At 34.4% G+C, this 23,241-nt stretch overlaps 1 protein-coding gene across 7 annotated transcripts; it reads right to left on the bottom strand.

Moving 5' to 3' along the window:
* Positions 1–1,457: 1,457 nt before the first annotated feature.
* LOC148619479 (calmodulin-A) lies at positions 1,458–21,162 on the bottom strand. Of its 7 annotated transcripts, none has more exons than XM_088579384.1 (7): positions 20,745–21,082; positions 14,797–14,858; positions 10,520–10,562; positions 9,104–9,247; positions 7,606–7,653; positions 6,370–6,612; positions 1,458–4,992 (listed from the first exon to the last, which is right to left on the bottom strand). In XM_088579384.1, the coding sequence occupies exons 2-7, from the start codon at positions 14,854–14,856 to the stop codon at positions 4,949–4,951; spliced, it is 582 nt and encodes a 193-aa protein (XP_088435510.1). In that variant the 5' UTR covers positions 14,857–14,858; positions 20,745–21,082; the 3' UTR covers positions 1,458–4,948. The 7 variants fall into 7 exon arrangements, with proteins under 7 accessions (XP_088435510.1, XP_088435511.1, XP_088435514.1 ...); XM_088579385.1 differs by having other exon boundaries at positions 1,458–1,663; positions 20,745–21,048; XM_088579388.1 differs by lacking the exon at positions 14,797–14,858 and having other exon boundaries at positions 20,745–21,162.
* Positions 21,163–23,241: the final 2,079 nt, after the last annotated feature.

Below are 23,241 nucleotides of genomic sequence, written 5' to 3'. Positions count from 1 at the left end.
AGGTTTGAGCGTTAGGAATTTTTATCAAAAAAATATAGTTGCTTTTACAAAATTAGAATGTTGCTGATCGAACCAGGTGAACGATTCAGGCTCTCTAAACCCTCTAGTTTTAAATTCAGAGAAAATTGTGTTCAAAGTCTACATCCTAATCCAGGCAGAAACTATAATTTTGATTGTTATGTAGCCTGAACAAGTGTAGCGCCTGACGTTCCGCATATGATACCTCTTCTTCCAGATTCGGAAGTCGTCTGTAATATTAAAGTGTGAAACCTCTATAAAGTTTTTGAAAATGCCGATCTTAGTTTACAGCAGCTAGCCAAATCAGAATATCGGGAAATTATTGTAAACACAGGTAATACTATAATTAAAAAAACAAGTTCAATTAAGTGACAAATTTGCCCTTTGAACCGGTTTGATTTCAACACGAAAAAAGGCGGTACAACTTACTTCAAAATGGTAAAAATTTGTTTGGAAACCGCTTGTCGGTAAGGCAAATCCAGGCGAATAATTGCTGAAAACACAAAGGGAACAACCATTGAATTGTTGGTGGTTCAATTATAATAGTAAGTCAAAATAAAAATTCATGGTGAAAGAGGTTCTCGATATAGAGCGAAAACAGGACAAAATATCCATTATACAGGATTATCTTGTAATGTATGCTCCCTCAGACGCTTCTATAGGTTTCAATGTGATAGATAAGATTCGGCATTAATTTCAGTCATAATAGTTTAAACGTTTTGTTAATGTAGATAATTTTCCTGACTCATCGTCTTGGAATCATGATGAAGAAAGTGCTAACTAGTCATTATAATTATACTTGCAAAATGTTAAGTTTTCTGTCCAACAAGTAGATCTACAGACTTCAGTTCAACGTCCAAAACTAACTCTTTCATCCAGTGTGTATATAAGAGTCGTCGGTTTTATTTAAGCCATATTGGTAATTATTTTTGTCTACTCCATGGTTTTAAAGCTGAATTATTTTTTTAGGCAGCAGTCTTTATAAAACTCTGACAGAAGGTGATTCATGCATGTCGAAAACCCTTAAAATTTTCTTTTATTTCTAATTCAGATACAGTTACAGACAATAAAACTAGTCTTGGTTTGTCAACTGGTTGTTTCAATTATATGCATTGTGTAAATTGGAACTTTGCAAATAGTTAAGTTGTTCTTGGTTTGGTTGATTTAAGTGGGAGATGAATGTAGGGTCTTCTCAAAATACAAATCTGAATACAGAAAAAAATATAAATACATAAAAAAAAGATTACAGAAGTAGATAAAAAACACATCGTTGCTTCCGTAGGTTTTTCTGCACCATGAATCATTCCAACGATGGGCAGTGTCTGAATTTTATATCATTTTCTTAAAATAAAGGTTGATTTGTAAAAACGGCTTGTGTATGCATGGAATCATTCTTTGCAATAAAGATCAATCGGTAAGTTGTGTACAACTAGATGCCCGACATTTAAGATTTTTTAATGAATAAATTTCATGGATTATATAAAAGTCTTATAAATTATAATTAAATAATAGTAAAATATGTATAAACAACTTCCATCCGGGCACCCTATCAATCACATCCGGTCATTTCATTCATCGAAAACGGTGAACACATGAAAAGTAAATGGTGGCTTTCTTTATTTTGCAGTCATCATCGTGACGAATTCTGAAAATGCGAAAAATGTGACAATTAAAATACACACTCGTCATTGTTCCACAATATATACGCAGTTATCCATAATTCCCTATTTCAAAACTCATCGTACAAATTCAGACTAAGAGTGATTCATATAATTTTTGCACAGACCAGGTGGTGTATATTAGATGTAATATAAAGTCCCTGCCCAGACACATTGTGACTGGAAACCCTTTTATGACATTATGTCAAAAATAAAGATGTGATTGAAGTTTAGTTCAATAGATATTTTACGGTTATATTCATTTCGTACAATTAGTGAAAAAGTAAGAAAATTTGTACACCTCAGATATATGTAACATTGTCAGAAAAACAAACATTGCAAGGATTATTCAAAGTGTCAGGTATCGAATCAACAGCAAACAAGATCAGAACTTTAATAAATAATTTGTACACAAACCTCCGTTGCTATATTTTAAGGTAACAAACCCTAGAAACCGCTTATATTTGCTTCGATGTAATAACGCGCACCTCGAAATGTTCAAGAATACTTGCCGCAATGCGCCTAACATGATAACCTATTACATCATATTGTGTCGCAATGCGGTACGCATTCTTACGATTAATAATAATAATTATACAGACAACACGTTATATTGAGAATGCCAGCAATAAACAATCCTATGTTATGATTGGCATGTAGGAGAGGTAGCCTTAATTAAGACGGACTTGATCAGAAAATGAGTATTTACCCCTTTATATCATACAAACGTCATGTTAGTGAAAAATAGACAGAATGAATTTGTTGTTACCGAAATAGATAATTCTGTTTGGACAACGTGACCAGAGTAATCACAACAAAACATGACCTTAGGAACAATGATCGCATGAACCTAAAATCTGTAGGTTCATATGGTACCAACGGTGAGTTCAAGATATCGAAGTCACAAAACGATTTCGAGGAAAACTTTTCATCCAGAGATTTATCTTGAATCTTCATTTCATGACCAAAAACGAGAAAACACTCGAGTTTCATTTATTTTTTTTCAAAGTTTTGCTTGCCTGTATATATTTTTCTGTTGTAATAATTGCAGTATCGTCTTCACGGAACAAAAGTAACTGGACCCCGAAGCAAACCGGCAACTTCAATCGTAGGTCGTAAAAGAGAACAGCGGAATTTAAGTTATACCCAGAGTACAACTAGAATTCCGCATTTCCCTTTGACGCTTCCACATTTTCCATACAAATGTACCTGTAGATGTGGCTTATCGTCTGAAGTAAATCATTCTTTGTAACAATCTACATTACGGCTTAACCGAGTATCATATTCTACTTGGTCTTTTGATCATGCCAAGAAATACCCCCCAAAAATTTCTGGTCTGCCCCCTACAGGCACTAATTATCTTTGGTAACGTGATAGTACAGATGTGGTCATTAATATATCTATTATCTCAGCAGGGTGTAAAGTTGGATTTTGGAGCGGTTTGTCTTCGCATGTGAAGCCATGGGAAAATACTCGTAGATTTCTATTTTGATTTTTAAGATCCCGCTTCTTCTTTTTTCACAAAATAATTGTAACAGAGGACGCTTACATTACTGTTACTTCCTCATTTCCTTTTCTTGTATGAAAGTTAATCAAACATTAGAAATCACGATAGGAAAAATAATTGTCCAAAATTTCTACATGCATCCCATAAAAAAGATCTCTCTGCGGCAGTGTAATTAGATCAAATTTTTTCAATGTCGAAGCTTACATTTTAAGAATTAAATAAAGGTTATTATGCCATGTAAAGTAAAAAGAGATTAATAAAATTATTCTTGTGCCTATTAAGATGCAATCTTTGGTAATATTCCATAAATAAGTATCAGTGTAACCATTAGGCAACGAGGAATAACGCAGTTAATGTATCGCTGCTTCTCTGTGATTAAAAGAGCATTTGAGAGTCATAATTGATGTTGAATGTAAAATGCAGTTTGATAAATAGTTCAACAAATGTGGGTCATAAAAGTAATTAAATATCATTTTTCTGCAACAAATGATAACAAGTAAAATCAATAGTAACTACGACTGAAACGTTATAACCGTTCCAAGGCCCGAAAGTAAATTAACAAAGAAGGGACGGAAAACGGTGATAGAAACAAACATATAAGAAGCAAACGAAAATAAGTGTACTGAAAACAAGCTGAAGGTATATTAACACCCCGGCCCACAAAAATAATCTGTAAGTATAGAACAAACACCTAGTAAACTAAGCTTTGGTTACTTTCATAGAACCACCAATCGAACTCTTTCTAAAAACTAAGGTTACCGTATTTATTGCAATCCCGATAAAGTCAACCGAAAAAGAAAACTATGACATATTACAGACAAAAAGTCATATTGTGGAGATAGAAACACCATATTTTTCCACTTATAGGTTTTTGGAAATGGAGACTTTAATCTTGACCAATGTTTTTGTTGTTGGGACGAGTACCACGTGGTTCAACTTCCATTTCCTTAAAATGTCCCATCTTTCTTCCATGTGGCATTTGGCTTATTTTGTTCAAGAAACTCTACCCATTCCCGTAAACTCGTCTTTCTTTATTACCAATGGATACACATGAAGGACGTTAATTTAACTGTTTCTAATTAGTTTTATTGTAGGGCTGATGAGGAGGTATATGTAGCACAACGACCCAGAAAGCGATAAAAAGAAATTAGGAGTATAAGGAGTTTATGAATAAACTGAAAATGTCAACTGATATACTAAGAAAAAATCATGCTACTAGTATTACGAAACATCGTCAAAATGAATTGATACCGGCTGTATAAATGTGAATTGTAGAACAACAAACTGGAAAAACGGTATTACCTGGACCCAGTTGTTCAAAATTGTATCCTTTAATTAAACAAAGACTTGACTAGACTTATCCAGTGGATAACTTGTGTCCGGTGGATACAAATTTTGAACAACCGGGCCCTTTATTATCATTAGGTCCCCAATATATAATATATAAGGGTTATTATAACAAATAAAACCTTTCTCTTATTTTATTTCAACGTGAAAATAGTAAAAAAATCTTGTTAGTGAGCATCTAACTTTCAGTTTTATAGCTCCAGCACTTTACTCTTGGAATAAAACGATACAAAAATACAATAATTAATACATGACTTGGAATCATAGTGACAGCTCGAGCCTCTTGTTAGTTAAACATGCACAAAGCAGGCGTATCGTGCACTTCTTCGTTTGTTAGTCACAGGCACCAGGAAGTGACGTCACAAGGCGTACACAGGGATTTGGAATGGCGAGGACACATGTTGGTAGGAGAGAATCTTCATCTTTTTCGAAAAAGAATCGTTCTGGCAAATTCCATAAAATCTGAAAGTAAACTGGAAAATTTCAGCCCACCCTTGAAATAAACAATTAGAATTTACGCTTAACAATGTACTGATTGTACGTGTTCACTCGTATTAATAAAAGGAGCTCAAAAGTTAAAAAAAGTCGTTTTTTGTGCAATTGAACGTTCTAAATTGTAACTTCTTCTGACAACAATCAAATATTTACATACATTTTCATGAAGCTGTTACCGTCTACTTCTCGATTTGGGGTGAGTTTGGCTTCAAGTGCTATAGTTTTCACAATAGTTGTTGGGCTCACATTGAGAGCTTGGATTAGTTTTTATGGGGAGCTTGTGTGCATTCCCTTTGAAGGTCCAAACATCTAGTACTTATAACAATCCCACTCGCAGTGGTATATTCGAAATTTTAAAACATTTACACCTCTGTCCAATCTCCTTCGCAGACCTATTATCGCTTCCAGATTATTTACTCATCACTCAGCACGACTCCTTACAAATCCGCGAAGTTGTTGACGTTGAATTGTACTAATTTGCATATAGAGGTGGGGTTGAGTACTGAGTATGGCAGAGGTGCAATGCTTGGAAATAGCAAATGTACTCTCTGATTAAGATATTGACCTCTGTCATACATACTTGTGCCAAACTTGGAGGGGTTACATCCTGTCTTTTTATGCAGATTAGTACAGTACTACAGAAGAAGTTTTCAGTGAGAAGTGTTCATGCCTTGTACAAATCTTGATAGAGCTAATATACAGTTTAGCCAAGTAAAAAATGGAGGTATATGGGTCTGCGGCAAAATAAAGTGCTTGCAAATGATTCATATTTTAAAACGGCACGGACCAGAATAATCTTGTAAAAGAGACTTCAAATAAACCGATAGCATGCGTTTATTATATAATCTGAACTAAACAGTGCAATGTGACCTTCGAGGAAAGTGTCTTGCAGTGAACTGAAAGGTATTTTTGAATACAACTGGCCTCCTCAAGCCATCGGAATCTTTTTCTTTGCTTTCATATCAAATAATCATATCAAGTGCAAGAGGGAAGTCGATTTGTTAGCCAAGTTTGTTCTTACTAAGAGGTCGTAACCTCAATATAATCAGAAAGAAAACACTTGCATGAGAGATAATAAGAATTTTACTGCAATTTTGATCAGTTGTTAATAGAATGTTTCAAACGCAAAAAGTATTACAGTTGAAAGGCAAACTGAATTAGCTTCATATCATTTAATTGGTTGATTTAACGCTAAGCACGCTTCAGCATTCCATGCAGTTTAGTTTTGGCAATCCACTCTAAAATTATCTAAGCTAAGCGTGGAGCAAAGAAAAATTTAAGTAGCTTTCTTTGTTAATCTGGTTAGTAACATGTGTATATGTATATGTATATGTACATATGTACCTTCATAGTTGACTAATCCATCACCATCTAAATCTGCTTCTTTAATCATTTCATCGACCTCTTCGTCCGTGAGTTTTTCACCTAAATTCGTCATTACATGTCTTAATTCTGCCGCACTTATAAATCCATTTCCATCTTTATCGAAAACCCTGAATGCTTCTCGGAGTTCCTCTTCACTATCAGTGTCTTTCATTTTTCGCGCCATCATTAATAAAAATTCTTCGAAGTCTATAGTTCCATTACCTGAAGATATCAAATGTTTCCGGTATTAACTTGACCAGTTTAAAAATACATTGTCCTGAAGACAGTGGTTTGTTCTGTGTACATGTATTCAAAACCATTTACTGCTGTGACTTATTTAACTGAAAGAGTAGAAGTGCATGCAATAAAAAGTATAAACTGTGAGGATACCCCGGTCTCCATCATAACAGGAAGTTGGTGTCGTTTTAGTCTGAACTGCCATACAGTTTCTGTCAAAAATATAGTAGCTGTGATGTGTGGTTGTAGAGAAAATTGTAACGTAAGCGTGTGGACGGATGAACAGAAGAAGGGACACCATGGTCACTATCGAGATAACTATACCAACCCGCAAAGCGAGGGTGGTATAATGGCCAATCACAAGAGACTGGTACAAGGCTGGCCGAACACACCAAGTCATAATCGTCTCCGCACTACAATTCAAAAACAATAATTGAGGAAATGAAAGTAAGGAACTAAATCTACTCTCTTTACCCCATGTACTCTGTTGCCCATAGCCAAATGTTATGTTAAGAGTCATAGCTAACGAAATGCGAACAGTACTGTAAAACCGACGAGACACAAATCGCAATGCCTACAACAAACTTTGAGCAATTTTCTAAGTTCAGTCGAAATAATACATGTATCTTTTAAAGAGTTGTGTTATTAGTTTCTTTTTTATGGTATTTTATGAGGTTGAATTTTGAGTATAGATACTGAAACAACCCTTATGTAATCTATAGAACGTGTATCTGGAAATATCATTATTTAAAAATTAAGAATGCAACTTCCATCATAAAAATATAAAAATTCGAAGACTGAAATGAATCTGTATCGTTTACAAACGTAAAAAAATAACATGATACTTAAAAAAAACTAAAAACAACACAGCGGTCAATAAAATGGGGTACATCCATGCACCACTCCATTCCAGTCCAAATGCAGCCTAAGTTTGCTACAGCCAAAAACCGCTAGAGCTAAAAATTCTCTTCGACTTACCGAGGTTACCACAACAGTTTATCTGCATTGGTCCATAATACGCCACAGCTTATAACAAAGAGGTCAAAGGTTAAATATTGTCCGCTGTGTTGTTTACGTCTAACTCGCTTATTAAATAATATTCTTCGCATGGCATATCTTGATACGACAGCAGAGGCTGAACCATGAAAAGTTGAGGCAAGTATGGACACGCCATTCATACTTGATGCAGCCTTGAATTTTGATTGCAATTACATTTGACACTGGATAAAAATTTAACCAGAATCGAAGTGGCCACGTTCTAGACCCTTAATTTTTCATAACGGTTGCAGTCGAAACTAAATCAACCCCAACATACTTTGTGGAATTTGTGATCAAATTTCAAAGCAATCCATTCCCTTGTACTTCTCAATTGGCTCGAGTCACAACCCGCAAAATCAATTCAAGTCTTCCTTTTGTCTGGAGATCAGGAAAAATATATCGTTCTGTTCCCCTTATTTGGACCCTTATGTCTAAAATGTCTAAGTCTTAACCCCCAAAATCAATCCAAGTCTGACCATTGTGGTATAGAATATCGTGGAACAAAATCATTGACATTCATTTGCTTTTTACTGGTATTATATAGTTAAATTCCATCAAATGCTTGACCCCTAACGGTTGAAGCCACAACCCCTAAAACAAATACAATCCATTCTTCTTTTTGTATTATGAACCTTGTTATAAAGTTTTATAATGATCAACCAACTATATTCAAGTTATTGCACGAAAAGCAAGTGTTCTACAGATGACGATAACGCCATACCCTTATAAAACCTTATTCAGATATCTAAAGACAAACCCTTTCTTTTGTTTAAGTTCACAAAAAAACTGAATAAAACATAGGATTGATTTAAAAAAGAGAAACACTATAATTAACAAAAGAATAAACTTAACGACAAAAGGGCGTATGTATACGAAAACACCTCAGGCCATGCCTATCATAAGCATACTTCAATGTACTTGCAATATTAGACCTCACTTAAGCATTAAACTTGAAGGAACGTCAAAGCAATTTGGCATGGTACTCGATTCTTGTTGTTTGATTACCTGGCACAAGAAATGACATTTGTCAGGTATCACTTGCCAGATTGTATCTATTGACAAAATTGATAATAACGATCTGTCAGTTCGACTTTGTCGTCTTTTTTTCTACAAGATAATGTGTGTATTTGAAAGAATAACTGAAGTTACTACATATTTCTAAAGAAAGAAACATTACACTAAAAGTTTGACTGCAAAATGTTCTTTTTAAACAAGGAATTAAGCATACTAGTCTAATTCGTTTAATTTTTTTCATGGCTTTGTTGATTATTTCGTACTGTTCCATGGTCTTGTTTGGGTTTTTGATGTAAAGTTACTGTATGTATGAACAAGGACAATGGTTTCCTTCAAGTCATCAGCCGAATCATAATGAAATAAAGCTTTGTTTTTAAACAAACCCAGAAATAAGCGTGCATTATTGTATCCAATCGAAACTCACCGTCAGCGTCTACTTCATTAATCATATCCTGAAGTTCCGCTTCCGTTGGGTTCTGTCCCAGAGATCTCATGACTGTTCCCAGTTCACTGGTTGTAATCGTGCCGTCTCCATCTTTGTCAAATAATGAAAAGGCTTCTTTGAATTCTAGAAATGTACAAATTTTGCAAAAGTCAGGTACATTTTGTAATCATTGTTATTTGGGCATCGGAAAGTTGTTCCATGTTGACCCCAATACAATCATCTTCAGAATTTGGAATTCTTTCATTTTAAACTCTGGGTTCTAAACACTGTCGTCATTGTTCCAGACTGATGTTACAAGACAAAGCTTTTGATAGGAGGAAAATTGTTACAAGAACTGCTGTAACATTTAATGCATCATGAGTCTCATTTGGTAAAGCGTCATGAGATCTATTCTAGGTTTAGCCAGAACCAAATTCGATTATATTTTAGAGTTTTATGAAGTCATTTGGATAACCTTACAGCAAAATGGAATATTTTGTCCAATTACCGAACAGACGAGACTATAATATAATAGGCAATAGAAATATGCAAATTGGGGAAAACCCATGTATTAGGACAAGTAATAGTCTTCCCCCACAATGTGTTGTGCATCGCTAAATTCTGTAGAATATTGAGAGACCAATAATTAGTATAGAGTACTAGAAGTAGAGTATATAAAAGTGCTGGAACAGTTTGGGCGGTCTATATAAATTGCCTCACGTTAAGAGGTCAAACGAAAGAATTTGCCGAACTGAACACTATTCATTTATAATGGTAGAAACCTTGATTTAAAGTTCATGTCTACATTGAGATGCAAAACCTTATTTTGTTTTTTATAGTTGTAACAAATAGACACGTATGTCGCCCTCATTTTATTTTGAGCGGTTTAAGTTTCTCGGGTAGGCAGCAGTAGACGGGATTTTATTACCTCTATGGGTTTAACAATCGTGTTCTTTTCGTAGCCCAGCCTTCTGAATACCTGACCAAAGATCTCGACCAGAGTCTGTCCTACTAGCGGCTGGACTGCTGTGTTGACCCTCTGACCTTCTCACAGACCCCAATTGGGACCGAGAGCTTTTCCCACTGTAACTTTGGGTGAGTGTGTCGCGTCCTTTTTTATATTTAGTAAATCATAAATGCAGGAGACGAACATTCAAAAATCAACTTAAGAGAGTTCAATACTATTGAATGTAAATGTATAGACTTCAAAGTGTCTTACCTGTAAATTCAAATTCTGGTGGATCTTTTGATGGTTTCGGAATTTTTTGTTGTTGCCTCAGGCAAATGTACCCTATATTCCCTAGCATGCTATAATTAAGACGTTAGGTAATGGCAGTGAAATGAAAGATGCTTGGATAAAAAAACACGTCAATTGGAGCATTCATCAGATACTGGTAATTACATAATATGTTTTACCTGCTATCTGTTCTTCTGTTAAAGCAATCACTTGGTCAGAGTTCTGTAAAGATAAATATATGTAAAATGTCACACAAGTCGTGAAGAAATCCTACACAAAATGTTGCATGTGCGTGTGTGTGTTTTACAGACTAAAACTAACTGAGCACTATTTTTTTCAAAGTGTAAGTAATATCTAGATATTTACAGCGGACAGACGGTAATTATGAAATCATGTTTGTCAGATACGTAAAAGACGTAAAAGATGAAGAGTAGTCAATTTTCAACTTTAAGGCCGAATAGACATTCGAAATAAAATAAACATACGGTCATTTAAGAATCAGTTATGTATTGAGAGAGTGGTATTTCATTTCAGAGCATTTCAGCTTTCCATTTTAACAGATTATTTTAGCAACTAGTCAGCATTATATACAGGTATATAACATGGAGTATGTCTAACAGCGTCATTTTGCTACACCATCATGGTCATTTTTGTGTCGCCTGCGATGAATGTCGCGGAAAGCAAGACTCAGGTGGTACTTCTCCGGCGTCAGCTTTGGCGTCGGCTGTTTATGCTAGGTCAATCATATATTTGGTATGAGTCGATTTGCATTGATCATTTCATCACAATCCTGTAAATTTTCAAATTTCACTCTAAGATCAGTTAATGTTAGGTTTTCTGATTAGTCCAGTTTAATATGAACCACTTGGGCATGGTCAATCATATTTAACACACAGTTGCATTAGAATCACTTTATCACAACTCTATCCATTTCATGCATTTCCCCCTGTAGTCAGGGTCTATATATTGGCATTAAATTTTCCTGTGGGTCAGTTTAACATAATTCAATACTACTAGGTCAATTGTATTTGGTATGTAGTTGCATTAGCATCGGTACTTCACACCATAGGGACTTAAGTTCATAAGTTTGGTCCATAAATTGTCAAAAATTAGACTTAAATGCTATTGTAACGATTTTATACATTTTACTATCCATGGCCATACACTAAAAAAGAAAAAAAATAACACGTGTTTTTTTTAGTGTATGACCATATGAAGATGAATTTGTGGTTTTTGATAAGTACAGATCTTTGCAGAATGGACAATATTTACGTAAAATATAGCGGATGGAGGTCTAACAGCGTCGAAGTTTAAATATACGGATCAGTACTTTATAAAAGTATCCTATATGCCTATGTGCACTACGTAAAGATGTCTGTTTACATATATCATAGATTGTAACTGGAAAAAAATCATCACTTGTACATCTGTGAGGAATGCGTTTTTTAAGTAAGTGCATGACAGGAATAAGCATCATTTGGCATTTCAAAATTGTAATTTAAGATTAAATTATCACTTTCAAGACAAAGAATAAGAAGCGGACCGTAAAAGCATGAGAAAAAAAACTTGCTAGTTTTCTGAGTAAAAGTGGATGCCTTGTGAATTCAAGAAACATCTGACATTTTGTAAGTCATAATTGTTACTTTCTTGACTTCTGGAATTCATCTGTCTGTTCATCTGTAGCATTAACTAACATGAGTCGCTACGTTAAGTACATGTCAACCGCTGTCATATGCTTAGCGAATCACAATAATCCCAGACATTTTCAATTGCTTTAAAAATTCATTTAATTTTTCGCCCCATTACCCACAGCAATGCAAATTTCATGTTACATGTTCAATCAAGTCTAATAGAAATGCTCGCTAGTTTTACATGGGTGTGTCCATATAGACAAAGAGGAATCCTTATCATATAGATGCTCCCGGTTTTCGACGGACTTTGTTTTCTATGCGTTTCGTCCAGTTTCTTTTTATTGCATGACGATGTATACTCCTTTAATTTTGACAGATATCTTTATATAAATTGAATTCAGAAATAAGACACTTTCTGGTTGGATACTCGCTAAATTTTCGTACTAAAATTAAACTATAAGGAATGAATGTTTTTGATCTACTCGAAATAACCACGATGTCCGTGGAGCACACTTGAAAACAACCTGCTACGCAGCTTATTTAGTGTGCATCACGTTAGGTTATTTCATTCCTTAAATAATTAACTTCGCCCTTTTGAATTTTTAGCTCACCTTGCCAAAGGCCACGTGAGCTATTGAGCTATTGCCATCACTTGGCGTCCGTCCTCGTCGTTAACAATTAAACAAAAATCTTCTCCTCTGACACTACCCTGACCAATTGAAACCAAACTTGGTATGAATGTTTCTTGGGGTATCCTGCATACAACTGCTGTGGGGATTTTTGATTCGCCGAAAAACATGGCCACCGTTACTAAAAATAGAACATGGGGGTCAGACAGTAGTTTTTCATATATATCTCTTAAACCGTTAGGTTTAGCTGAATTCTGACATAGATAAAAGTGTTTAGCATGATGACATCTATCTCTGGTCAAATTTTGTTTTTAATCCGTTAAGCAATGTTGGAGTTATTACCCCTTTTCAACGATTTTTGCCATTTTTAATGTTATTTCTTTCAAAAATCTTCTCCTCTGACACTAGTTGACCAATTGAAACCAAACTTAGTATGAACGTTTCTTGGGGTATCCTGCATAGAAATTTTGCAGGGATTTTTGATTCGTTGAAAAACATGGCCGCCGTTACTAAAAATAGAACACAGGGATCAGACAGTAGTTTTTCACATATATCTCCTAAACCGTTAGATTTAGCTAAATTCTTTCAATTGCTGAAATTATCCTTATTGTAAGGCCTGATAAAGTTGTCAGATGACTCCTTGTAAGAGTTATTGCCCTTGAAAGGTGAACAATTACCAGGTGAGCGATTCAGGCTCCTGGGAGCCTCTTGTTGTTTTTGAATGACACAATATGAACCGGATTTCTGTATATATCATGACAAAGATCTCGCAGTGTGTGTTTAGAGAAAGTTTCAGTCGGATGAACAGTACTGCATGTACTATATAGACAATTAAATGCAAATAAAATTTCTATCGTTATTGGTGGCAACAACTTACATGTCATTGAAAATATGCATTTGTCTGAAAGCATCGCACATGAGAAAACACATTCCTTACTGATACACGATAATTTGATTATCTAACATGCACTTTTACACATGCACTATAATTCTTTGGATGATTGCATGTAGAAAAAAAGAGAAATTTATCAAAAATAAGTTTTAAATAGACTTGGAACTGAGGGATGAGCAGTGATTTGAGATATTATATATTTATTTTATATTCTTATAGCCCCGTGCGGGTCCGGGTGTCAAAAGAAAAAGCCCACAGCAGCGCTATAAGCTTGTCGTAAAAGGCGACCAAATAGTGCTCAGAACCCACAGAGCAACTGGGTTGTGTGCCCTAGGTGGTGTAATGGGGTACCCCTGGCATGCTACATGCTGGGGTCGTCAGGCCATAATACAGAAAACCTGACCGCAAATCATAGTGGTGCAACGTTTTGGGAAAAGATGCCACGCTCCTCGCACGTTAAAGAACACTTCTGTGGTTTTCTACCGGAGTAGGAACCATTGGGCTCCGCCACAGAAGGCTAAATTACCCACCTCTCCCTATTTCCAGTGGCAATCAAAATTTGTCGAACCCTTTATCCTTGTGTCCCAACCTTTTTTTCATTTCATTATTATATCATATTCATTTTATCATCCATTTCATGTTTATCGCTTGGATATAACTGAAATATTGCTGCTCACGCGTTAAACCTCAACAATCAATCAGTCATATATTCCTAGAAAAGGCAAATGAGTATCATATAAATTGAGACACCAAGAGTATTAGAGGAAGATACAGGAAATGAAGAATAAAAGGACGCGCACTGTCACGCTTCGGCGATTTTCTTTCATTTCAAACATTTTTTAACCGGTCCTTGATCCTTTATTGCTGTCATGCACTGTCATACAGAAATATAAACGATTCAGATGTTAGATCAGCATTAGAGACCTGATTTAAAGAAAGTTTTTTTTTTTAATTTACGTAACGTAATCGAATGACGCTGCATACATATAAGGTCCAATTGCTGCAGTTATAAAAAAAAAAATAGTCTTATTGTCAGTTTGCATTATTGCTCGTGTTTTGATATAATTTTAACAACAATGATTTAATTATCTAAAATGAACGACAAGTGGATAGGAAATCCGCCAACAAAGCAGCAAAGGTATAATATATGTAGTCATAAAAATGTGAAATACATGATCAGCATATGCATGAAATGGATCAATACATAAAAATAGAAAATAAGAATAAACGACATTTCTTGAAAGAGTATTAAAAGCCAAAGCCGAAAGCACAGAACAACATCCAATAGAAAAACTGTAACTTACAACTTTGAGGAACACAATATCGTCCATATGTTTATTGTTTTTCGTTTTAGCCTTCTTCATTGCTTTAGAATAGTGAAAAACAAATGTACAATACAGAGTGCTTATGACAAAACATATAAAAACTCAGAAATAAGTAGGATTTTGTGGTATCTGTGATTTATATCTGTAAAGCATGGGCTGTGGTTACATATGAATCAATGCATTGGATCAGACATGATTAAGGAAGAACATTATCTGTAAATAAGCTGACTTGTGCACCTAACACGTTTATTGCTTGGCAACATTTCTGGTCATTCATTCTTTATACTTCTAGTTGTTAATCTGCTTACAGAAAGTAAGCAACTCGTCTTTTAGCATAATGATTTTGTATACAATATTCTGAAATATTTAAGACTGCTTTTTTTTTTGCAAAATGATAGAAAAGGGGGGAATGACTTAAAAAGTAATTTACAAAATGTTTACTCTGGTTACTGGTGATATGTATCTTTATGATATTAATTGCTACAATATGCTCAGTTCTGTAAACATATACCTGAGTAACTTCAGAAGAAACATGCATGGCGATCTAGCTATCTGCAAATCACATGGTTAACAATCACAGAAGTCAGTCCTAGTAACCGGGTATTATGATATATGTATGAAAAAATGCGTATAATCTGTACACTAGAGATAACTTTTATGAAAATAAGTTTCTTATTCCAAATAATCAATTATTTGTTTGTTTAACTGTAAAACTGTGATACATAGTGGAACATTCCTATATAAGAGCATCACTGAACACATAATTAAAATTATTACAACGGCATTCAAAAAGGTCAATTTTCATATCAGATCCATAATCAGCCAACGGTCAATATCATCCCTTGAACCTAAAGACTCTTGGGCTGATTATGGGAATGATGCAAAAAATGTTATGTAATAATCTGTAAATGTCGGAGAATGATATGGACGGTTTTAAAGTTGCAAACCACAGGCTGATAGCTTGAATTTTGGTCCATTGTCAATGACAATATCATCGATATCAGCCCATCGTCAATGGTAACGTCATCGGTAAGGGAAGTAACGTTCTATTTATAAATAAGATTTTGTTTATAAATGAAGAATGAACATACAAATATGACTTTAAATAGTCACCATCTAGGTTCTTTTTGTAATTATTTAAATATGTGATAACGAGATTATGACATTGCATTGTTCTACATTGTTCCATGCATCAATCCTCGACTCACATCAGCCCTCGAGTAGATCTCTCGTACTTGATTTAGCCGTCGTCTCGTTTTGATACACGAGCCGATATGTACTCTATGATTACGTTAGACTTAAATAAACCAGTCAATTTGAATTTCCGTCGTTTTAAACGGTGAGATAATCGAGATAACCACTCCGTCAGTAATTGATATCTTTTCATGGGTAGATCCTACCACAGAGGGCCCTTGTGTCATTATCGGTCTACTGAACTTCAAATCTCTTGTTAAAAAAATAATCTACAGTAACATGCATCATTGATAGAACAAATTCTTTTCTCTTCTCCGTTTATTTTAGTATGATTTCAGTCGTATAGCCAAGTAAATCACTTTAAGCTTTCCTTAGCATGAAGATATTTTTGTAAATCAACATATGGCGGTACTAGTCATCTTGTATTCCGACCGTCATTCATTTGGGTTGGTTGCACCTTTATTTAAAAAAAAATATTTTGGCGATGTTGTTTCAAAATTATTTCCATCGACATGGAATGTATTTTTGATTTTACGGTGTGTGCACTGTGCATATTTGTCGTTTTGTGTCGTTATTACCGGGGATTCCTTGCAATCTTTAATGCATGATATTTTATGAAGAAAATAACACAATGTATTCATAAGTCTGCTTGATTGCAAATTATTGACTCGGATTCCTAATCAATTATATGAAACAGTGTAATTTTGAAGACGTAGGAAAACACTGTGAGGGGAAAAAATCGTTGACGGAAACAGCGTATAACGAATTGACAGTATCCTTACAGAATCATTTAATGTAAATTAGACACCTTATTCTCCGACATATTTAAACGATCAAACTCATCATTGATCACTTTCCGATCACAATTTTAATTGTTAACTCCGAATCCAACATTTATCGTTTAAACTCCAATAATTCCTGTGGTAAGATTAATAATTAGCCTAGAAATCATTGAAATGAATTAATCATGTTGATTGCATCTACAATGGTCAGACATCTTGAATTATTCCCGACTAAAATGCATTAAACTGTGGTTCAATAGAAATCTATTACTTTTTATACATCAAAATTATTAATCAAACTCTATCTAATTGGATTGATAAAAGTTCGATAAACATAGCTAATCTATCGATCACCATTCGTTCCCTTTTCCTAAAGTTATCAACCAAACATCAGGAAAATTCTTGTCTCTGACCCCTTTTGACCCCTAATTCCTATTTGGTTCAAATCACACCCCAATTTATCCCATACTTCGTTGAGTGATAATGGAGTACAATTTCTAAATTTAAAAAAAATCCATTTACCAATAGTCAGTTCGTTGTCTGAATATCAGGCCGTACCCCTCATTCCTAAACGGTTCCAGTCTTAGCCGACAAACCAATCCAAGCCGGATCGATTTCGTTCTTTTTGACTAACTCCGAATCCAACATTTATCGTTTAAACTCCAATAATTCCTGTGGTAAGATTAATAATTAGCCTAGAAATCATTGAAATAAATTAATCATGTTGATTGCACCTACAATGGTCAGACATCTTGAATTATTCCCGACTAAAATGCATTAAACTGTGGTTCAATAGAAATCTATTACTTTTTATACATCAAAATTATTAATCAAACTCTATCGAATTGGATTGATAAAAGTTCGATAAACATAGCTAATCTATCGATCACCATTCGTTTCGTGACGGATAAACGATTATACTTGGCTAAATTCAACATGAACTCGAATAATCGGAAACAAATGCATTCGTCCCTGTTTTATGAGACCTATCCCCCACGTGGTTCACTTCTATCCCGCTGGCTTGCGTAAAAAAGTTTGACACACCCTATGTCGGTGTATTTAACTTGGGCTGAAAATGTTCAAAGTTATCCTGCCAAATCATTTTTTTCAGATACCGGTAAGAGAATGTTGACAGTAAGTAGTGTTAAGTCGATATCAAAAAAATTTATATCCATACCACAATTTTTTGTAGCTGTTTATCTTCTAGTTTTGTCTCTTTTATTCTGCGATATGAAATCTAAATTTGCTAATGAAAAGTTTCGAAAGCAATTTTTTGTAAACATATTGTAATCATTCGATTTCTACCGCTTGCCTCTCCAGAAATTTTAGTGTTTTTCTTCTATCGTTTAAAATATCATAATTGTTTTAAGGGCAGTACTTTCAGCTATAAAAACGAGGTCGATCACTTTTTAGATATCATCTACTTAACCATGCATATGAATAAGAAACTGATAATTGCAGGATTACAGCGTTATCTACTTAGGGAATTCATATCATGCTGAATATCAACATAATAACCTGTCTTATGACCTGTAACTCAAGCTTCCCTGCAACCCGTAACTGCTTTTCAAAATCTTGACGTACTATAATTGTTCAACAAGTATATGTTTCGTAAAATCTTAGAAATGAATGAAAATACTACCAATAGTTGCCTGACTGTAGTCGAATTAAAACAATAATTACATTTTAACAGATATATTCAAAATCAAGTTACAAAGACGAAGTAATAATACAAAGACAATAAAATGGTTCGCAGGGATCCGGTTGAACTACAAGAGGTCGATCCCTGAGTAGTTGGTGCAAATACGGATACACCACTCAAGCTTGATACAGCTTGAATTTCAAAACCGGGATCGAAGTGGTCACCTTTATGCTCCTAATTAGGGAATGGTTCCAGTAATAACCATATCCTTAAATATCTATCCCAACAATCCTTTGGGGATGTGACACCTTATGATAAAATTTCAATGAGATCCGTTCCCTTTTCCTAAAGTTATCAACCAAACATCAGGAAAATTCTTGTCTCTGACCCCTTTTGACCCCTAATTCCTATTTGGTTCAAATCACACCCCAATTTATCCCATACTTCGTTGAGTGATATTGGAGTACAATTTCTAAATTTAAAAAAAAATCCATTTACCAATAGTCAATTCGTTGTCTGAATATCAGGCCGTACCCCTCATTCCTAAACGGTTCCAGTCTTAGCCGACAAACCAATCCAAGCCGGATCGATTTCGTTCTTTTTGACTTTTTAAATGTGACTATTTCCACTTTTTTATTACTTACATCTTCTGTATTGTATTAAATACCGATTTTACCAACTATCCCGTGGAAATTCTATGCTGCCTGTTTATATTAATTGTAATAGACCATAAATAGTTACTCTCGAGTTAATCGTAACATAAGCGGTGGTTTCGCGCGTTAAAAATATAGTTGAATATACCGTTTTCATTGGAAATATCTGTACTACGTCAGGATCATTGTCATTGTTTCCAACTTTCCGGTTTTTACCCTGACATTGCCGTTTTATATGGACGTCCACCTCCAAATCTTGAGTTTATCACTTCGGTAACTTTATAAGCCATCATTTTGTAGTATATATTATTGTGGAACAATGTAATAAAAAATCCATATGCTTTTATTTGAGTTGTAAAGTAATATAGTTAAATTCTGTGAAATGCTTGTTGTTTTGTGCCTTTCGGTCCCTGATTCCATAATGGTTAGGAACATAACTCCAAAGTCAATACAAATAAGTTTTCCTCTAGTTAACAGCGCCATACCTTTATAAGATCGCAATTTGTTTGCGGCCGTATAAAGATAAAAACAAAAAAATAAATAAATAAATAAACAAACAAACAAACAACAACAACAAATAAAAACACAGAGTACATTAGAAACCCGTATTCCTGGCTGATTTAGACACAAGATAAACCAAACACTTTCAGTCTGGGTATTTATTTCTAGTCGAACTACCGATTTCTTGTTCCATTAATGGTTTGAACCAAGTGTTTCGTTCCAGACGAACCGGAAGAAGAATTAGTGAAAGTAGGTTTATATTGGTTAATGGATAAGAAGCCCGAGGCCAAACTGAATCCTTTTTTTTAATTCACGACATTGGACGTTTTGCGTAAAACATAAATACCACAACAGAAGTCTTTTATTGCCATTGGCTACTTGGATCCTGTAAACCATATTCCCTGCGATGTTCTCTTTGGAGGTTGTTACACAAAAAATCTCAATCCATTAAAAAGATTATTCAATTTGAGGATTGAGAACTTCTGTTGTGATTCTAAAATATTCGCATATGTTATCAATGTTAAAACACACACTAGAAATAACACAAACATTCGATCACAATGTCAAGGAAATATTTTTAATTTGACAGCGTCAAATCTGGGTTAACGGTCACATCCCTTGTTTCCAATAGTCATAATCCTAGTAATCAGACTGGAGGAACTGACAAATATAAGTTAATAATAATCTTTACAGCAACCAACGGAGTCCATTTTCTAGTCTTATAAAATAGATGAAAGGATTTTTACATGGAATTGATGTCGATTTGCACCGAAGCAACGCCCCTACCTCTATAATCAAATTCAATATCGAAAAGACAACACCATGCATACTAATCAATAAAGGTACAATTTGGAACAAATGGGATATTTTGACATTGTTACAAACAAGAGGACACTACTTGTAAGATTGTGGCTAGTAGTATTCTTTATAACGCAATTACTAGGAGTGATATACCATCGATAAAAAAAAACTCAAGACATTAATTAAATTCAGTAAAGAGGTCTTTATATAACAGTTACTATCCTGGTACATATATATATAGTCAGGCATGTATCTCCCTAATGAAAATCGACTTAAATTAGAAAGACTGCATGTTTACATCATAAGAACACAATACGACATTTTACATGAGAGGTGCAATAATGTATAACTTACCATGCCTTTCGGTCTTTAAATCTTGAACCTCTTCCAACGAAAATTATGGCAAATTATTTGCTCGCCGTTCTATGGAATGCTTTAAGTTTTGTAGATTTTTGCGAATAATTGCGTCCTGTAAGCAACATTAAATTCTTAGACAAAACTTAACGATAAAGCCTCATTATTACTATCTTAATCCATAAAAAATCGTTACTTGCTGCAAATGACAAACCGGTGTACAATTAGCGCATCACCTATATACATCCCAAATCTCGAACAAGCGAACATTTGATTGAGAAATGTCTGCAGTTGTATCATGTTTCAAATTGGCATCATCCAATCACAATATTTTCTCTTAACAACCGTACTCGAATATTGCATTAATTTACAGAACGATTTTTTTTCTAGGATGTTTACTTGTGTCTTGTTATTAAAATGTATCTAATGTTTCCTTACGTCGTACTGTCATTTATACCATTACTTCATCGAAGATCTGTGATCAATATCTATTTGCCTCTAAATACACCCTTCTCGCGATTAGTTCTCTCTTTACACTGCTTGTTCAGTTATTACTCTGTTATCGGTATAAACTGTCTGCTAGAAATTAAATTTTGTGTTTCAATGAATGGCTTTGAGAATATAGTGTTGACACAATGAATTCAATAAACTTTGAGAATTTCAGTCAAGTATTGATTTGATAGAAAGATCTTTGTTTTTGTTTTGTTTTGTTTTTTGTTTTTTCTCGATTGATATGTTTGAAGAGAAAACCACTGTAATACGTAATTACTTACTAGAAAAAAAATATGTATATATTATTTTCAGATTATGTCGTAAAACTTGAAGAGTAAAAGCAGTAAAGATAATAAGGCTGTTTTACTGTAAATATATACCTAGATTTAAGCCAAATAATTACAATATCGCCCTAATTCTTTACCTAGCACACCTGATGGTGATATTTGGAATTTTGGAAGAATTTCGTCCCCGAAAGTGCCAGCTTGTTTTACTTTGTTTTTCTTGTTCCTTTGTGTATAGAAGCCATATTTCTACAAGATAACTGCCGGAGGTTTCATTATTAGCTTTATAATAACAGTATAGGGAAATGATCAATAGCACAAACCACAATAACAGATTACATAGAAATGGAACAATTAGCAATATTCTTTTCTTCTACAGTTCCAAAGCTATTTATTATTCATTGCGTAGCTATAGTCATACACTATTATCATTCATCTCTAAATTGCCTTCTAAAATGTACTTTAACGTCAACATGTCACTAAGTCTTATATCCTTGACTATCTGTGGGTCGTTTTAATCTGTAGCTGTCTGTGCTGAGAGTATATTGAAACTAATATTCACGTGTAATTCATGAAATGTTACATACATGATTTTAATATGAAACTAATGCAACTTTAAATGAAATCCATTCCATATGATACTCACGTAAGAAGTCACATGGAATTCACGTGAAGGCTCAATACACATGATAAGTGCATTATATCATGAAAAATATACTAAAATCAAGTGAATTCATGTAAAGTTCCCTATGTTTTCTGTCTTTCATTTGTCAACTGAAACACAGTTCTCTGTCGTTATATGAAAAACATATCAATCATATATCTGAGACATATGAATACAAAGAAAACAAAACAACAGTAAAATGATATTTAAGTGTTTCGGTAATGACTGCCATGTAATATCGTGCATCTACTCATTCCATATATTTGACCGGAAGTAAGTTACAATAGCGTTTTAGTGTTATGTTTCGTTTTTTTTTCTTAAATCACATGTTGTACGCAGCCAAAAGCGCCGCAATACGAGAATCATATGGTTTGCTTCATATGAGTATAGTATGAAACGAGTATGATATGATAATAATGTATCAGTTGATATATGATTGTCGAATGAGTATCATATAATAATCATGTGCTTTTAACATTTTTTACAATATCGCATTTGGCTGTGTAAATGACCGATTCTAACTCACCACAAAGGCAGTCACACGATTTTTTCCTCTTCAATTCATTATGCCATGTTCTTTGAGTACACTCAATGAGTATTTTTGAAAAGCCCAGACACGTATCGAAACCAGTCACTGCTATTCCTTCAAACGCTTACTTTTACTGCAGAAGATTTATGGCCGTCATCATGAACTCGTGCATCGTTACGGTGTATCATTGTGTAACATCTTGTAAACCTATATGGTGTCCGTGCTTCTTTAACAGGAGATCATATTTGTTTCATTTGTCTTTTTTAGGAACCTGAGGACGCTTACCTTACCGAGACAAGTTTCAATTCTGCGAGTTCAGGTAAATAAAATATCTCTTGCTCCCGTAAAGAAAATCTATAGGTTAATTGCTCTGACCGAAGACCGATTTACAGTTCACAATGTGCCAAGAGAACCAACTGCATCCGATTAATTCATCTCGATCACCATGATAGTTTTGTTGGTGTAGCTTAATTGGCTGTTATTAGTCCCGTCATTAGAAACAATTAACACGTTTTCGTAGCATTTGGA

This window comes from Perna viridis, chromosome 4 (genome assembly GCF_037379345.1).
Source record: "Perna viridis isolate PV_CMFRI_1.1 ecotype Kerala chromosome 4, ASM3737934v1, whole genome shotgun sequence".
Taxonomy (NCBI): Eukaryota; Metazoa; Mollusca; class Bivalvia; order Mytilida; family Mytilidae; genus Perna; species Perna viridis.
The sequence above is the reverse complement of the archived record's forward strand: the minus strand, read 5'-3'. Positions and strand labels throughout refer to the sequence as shown.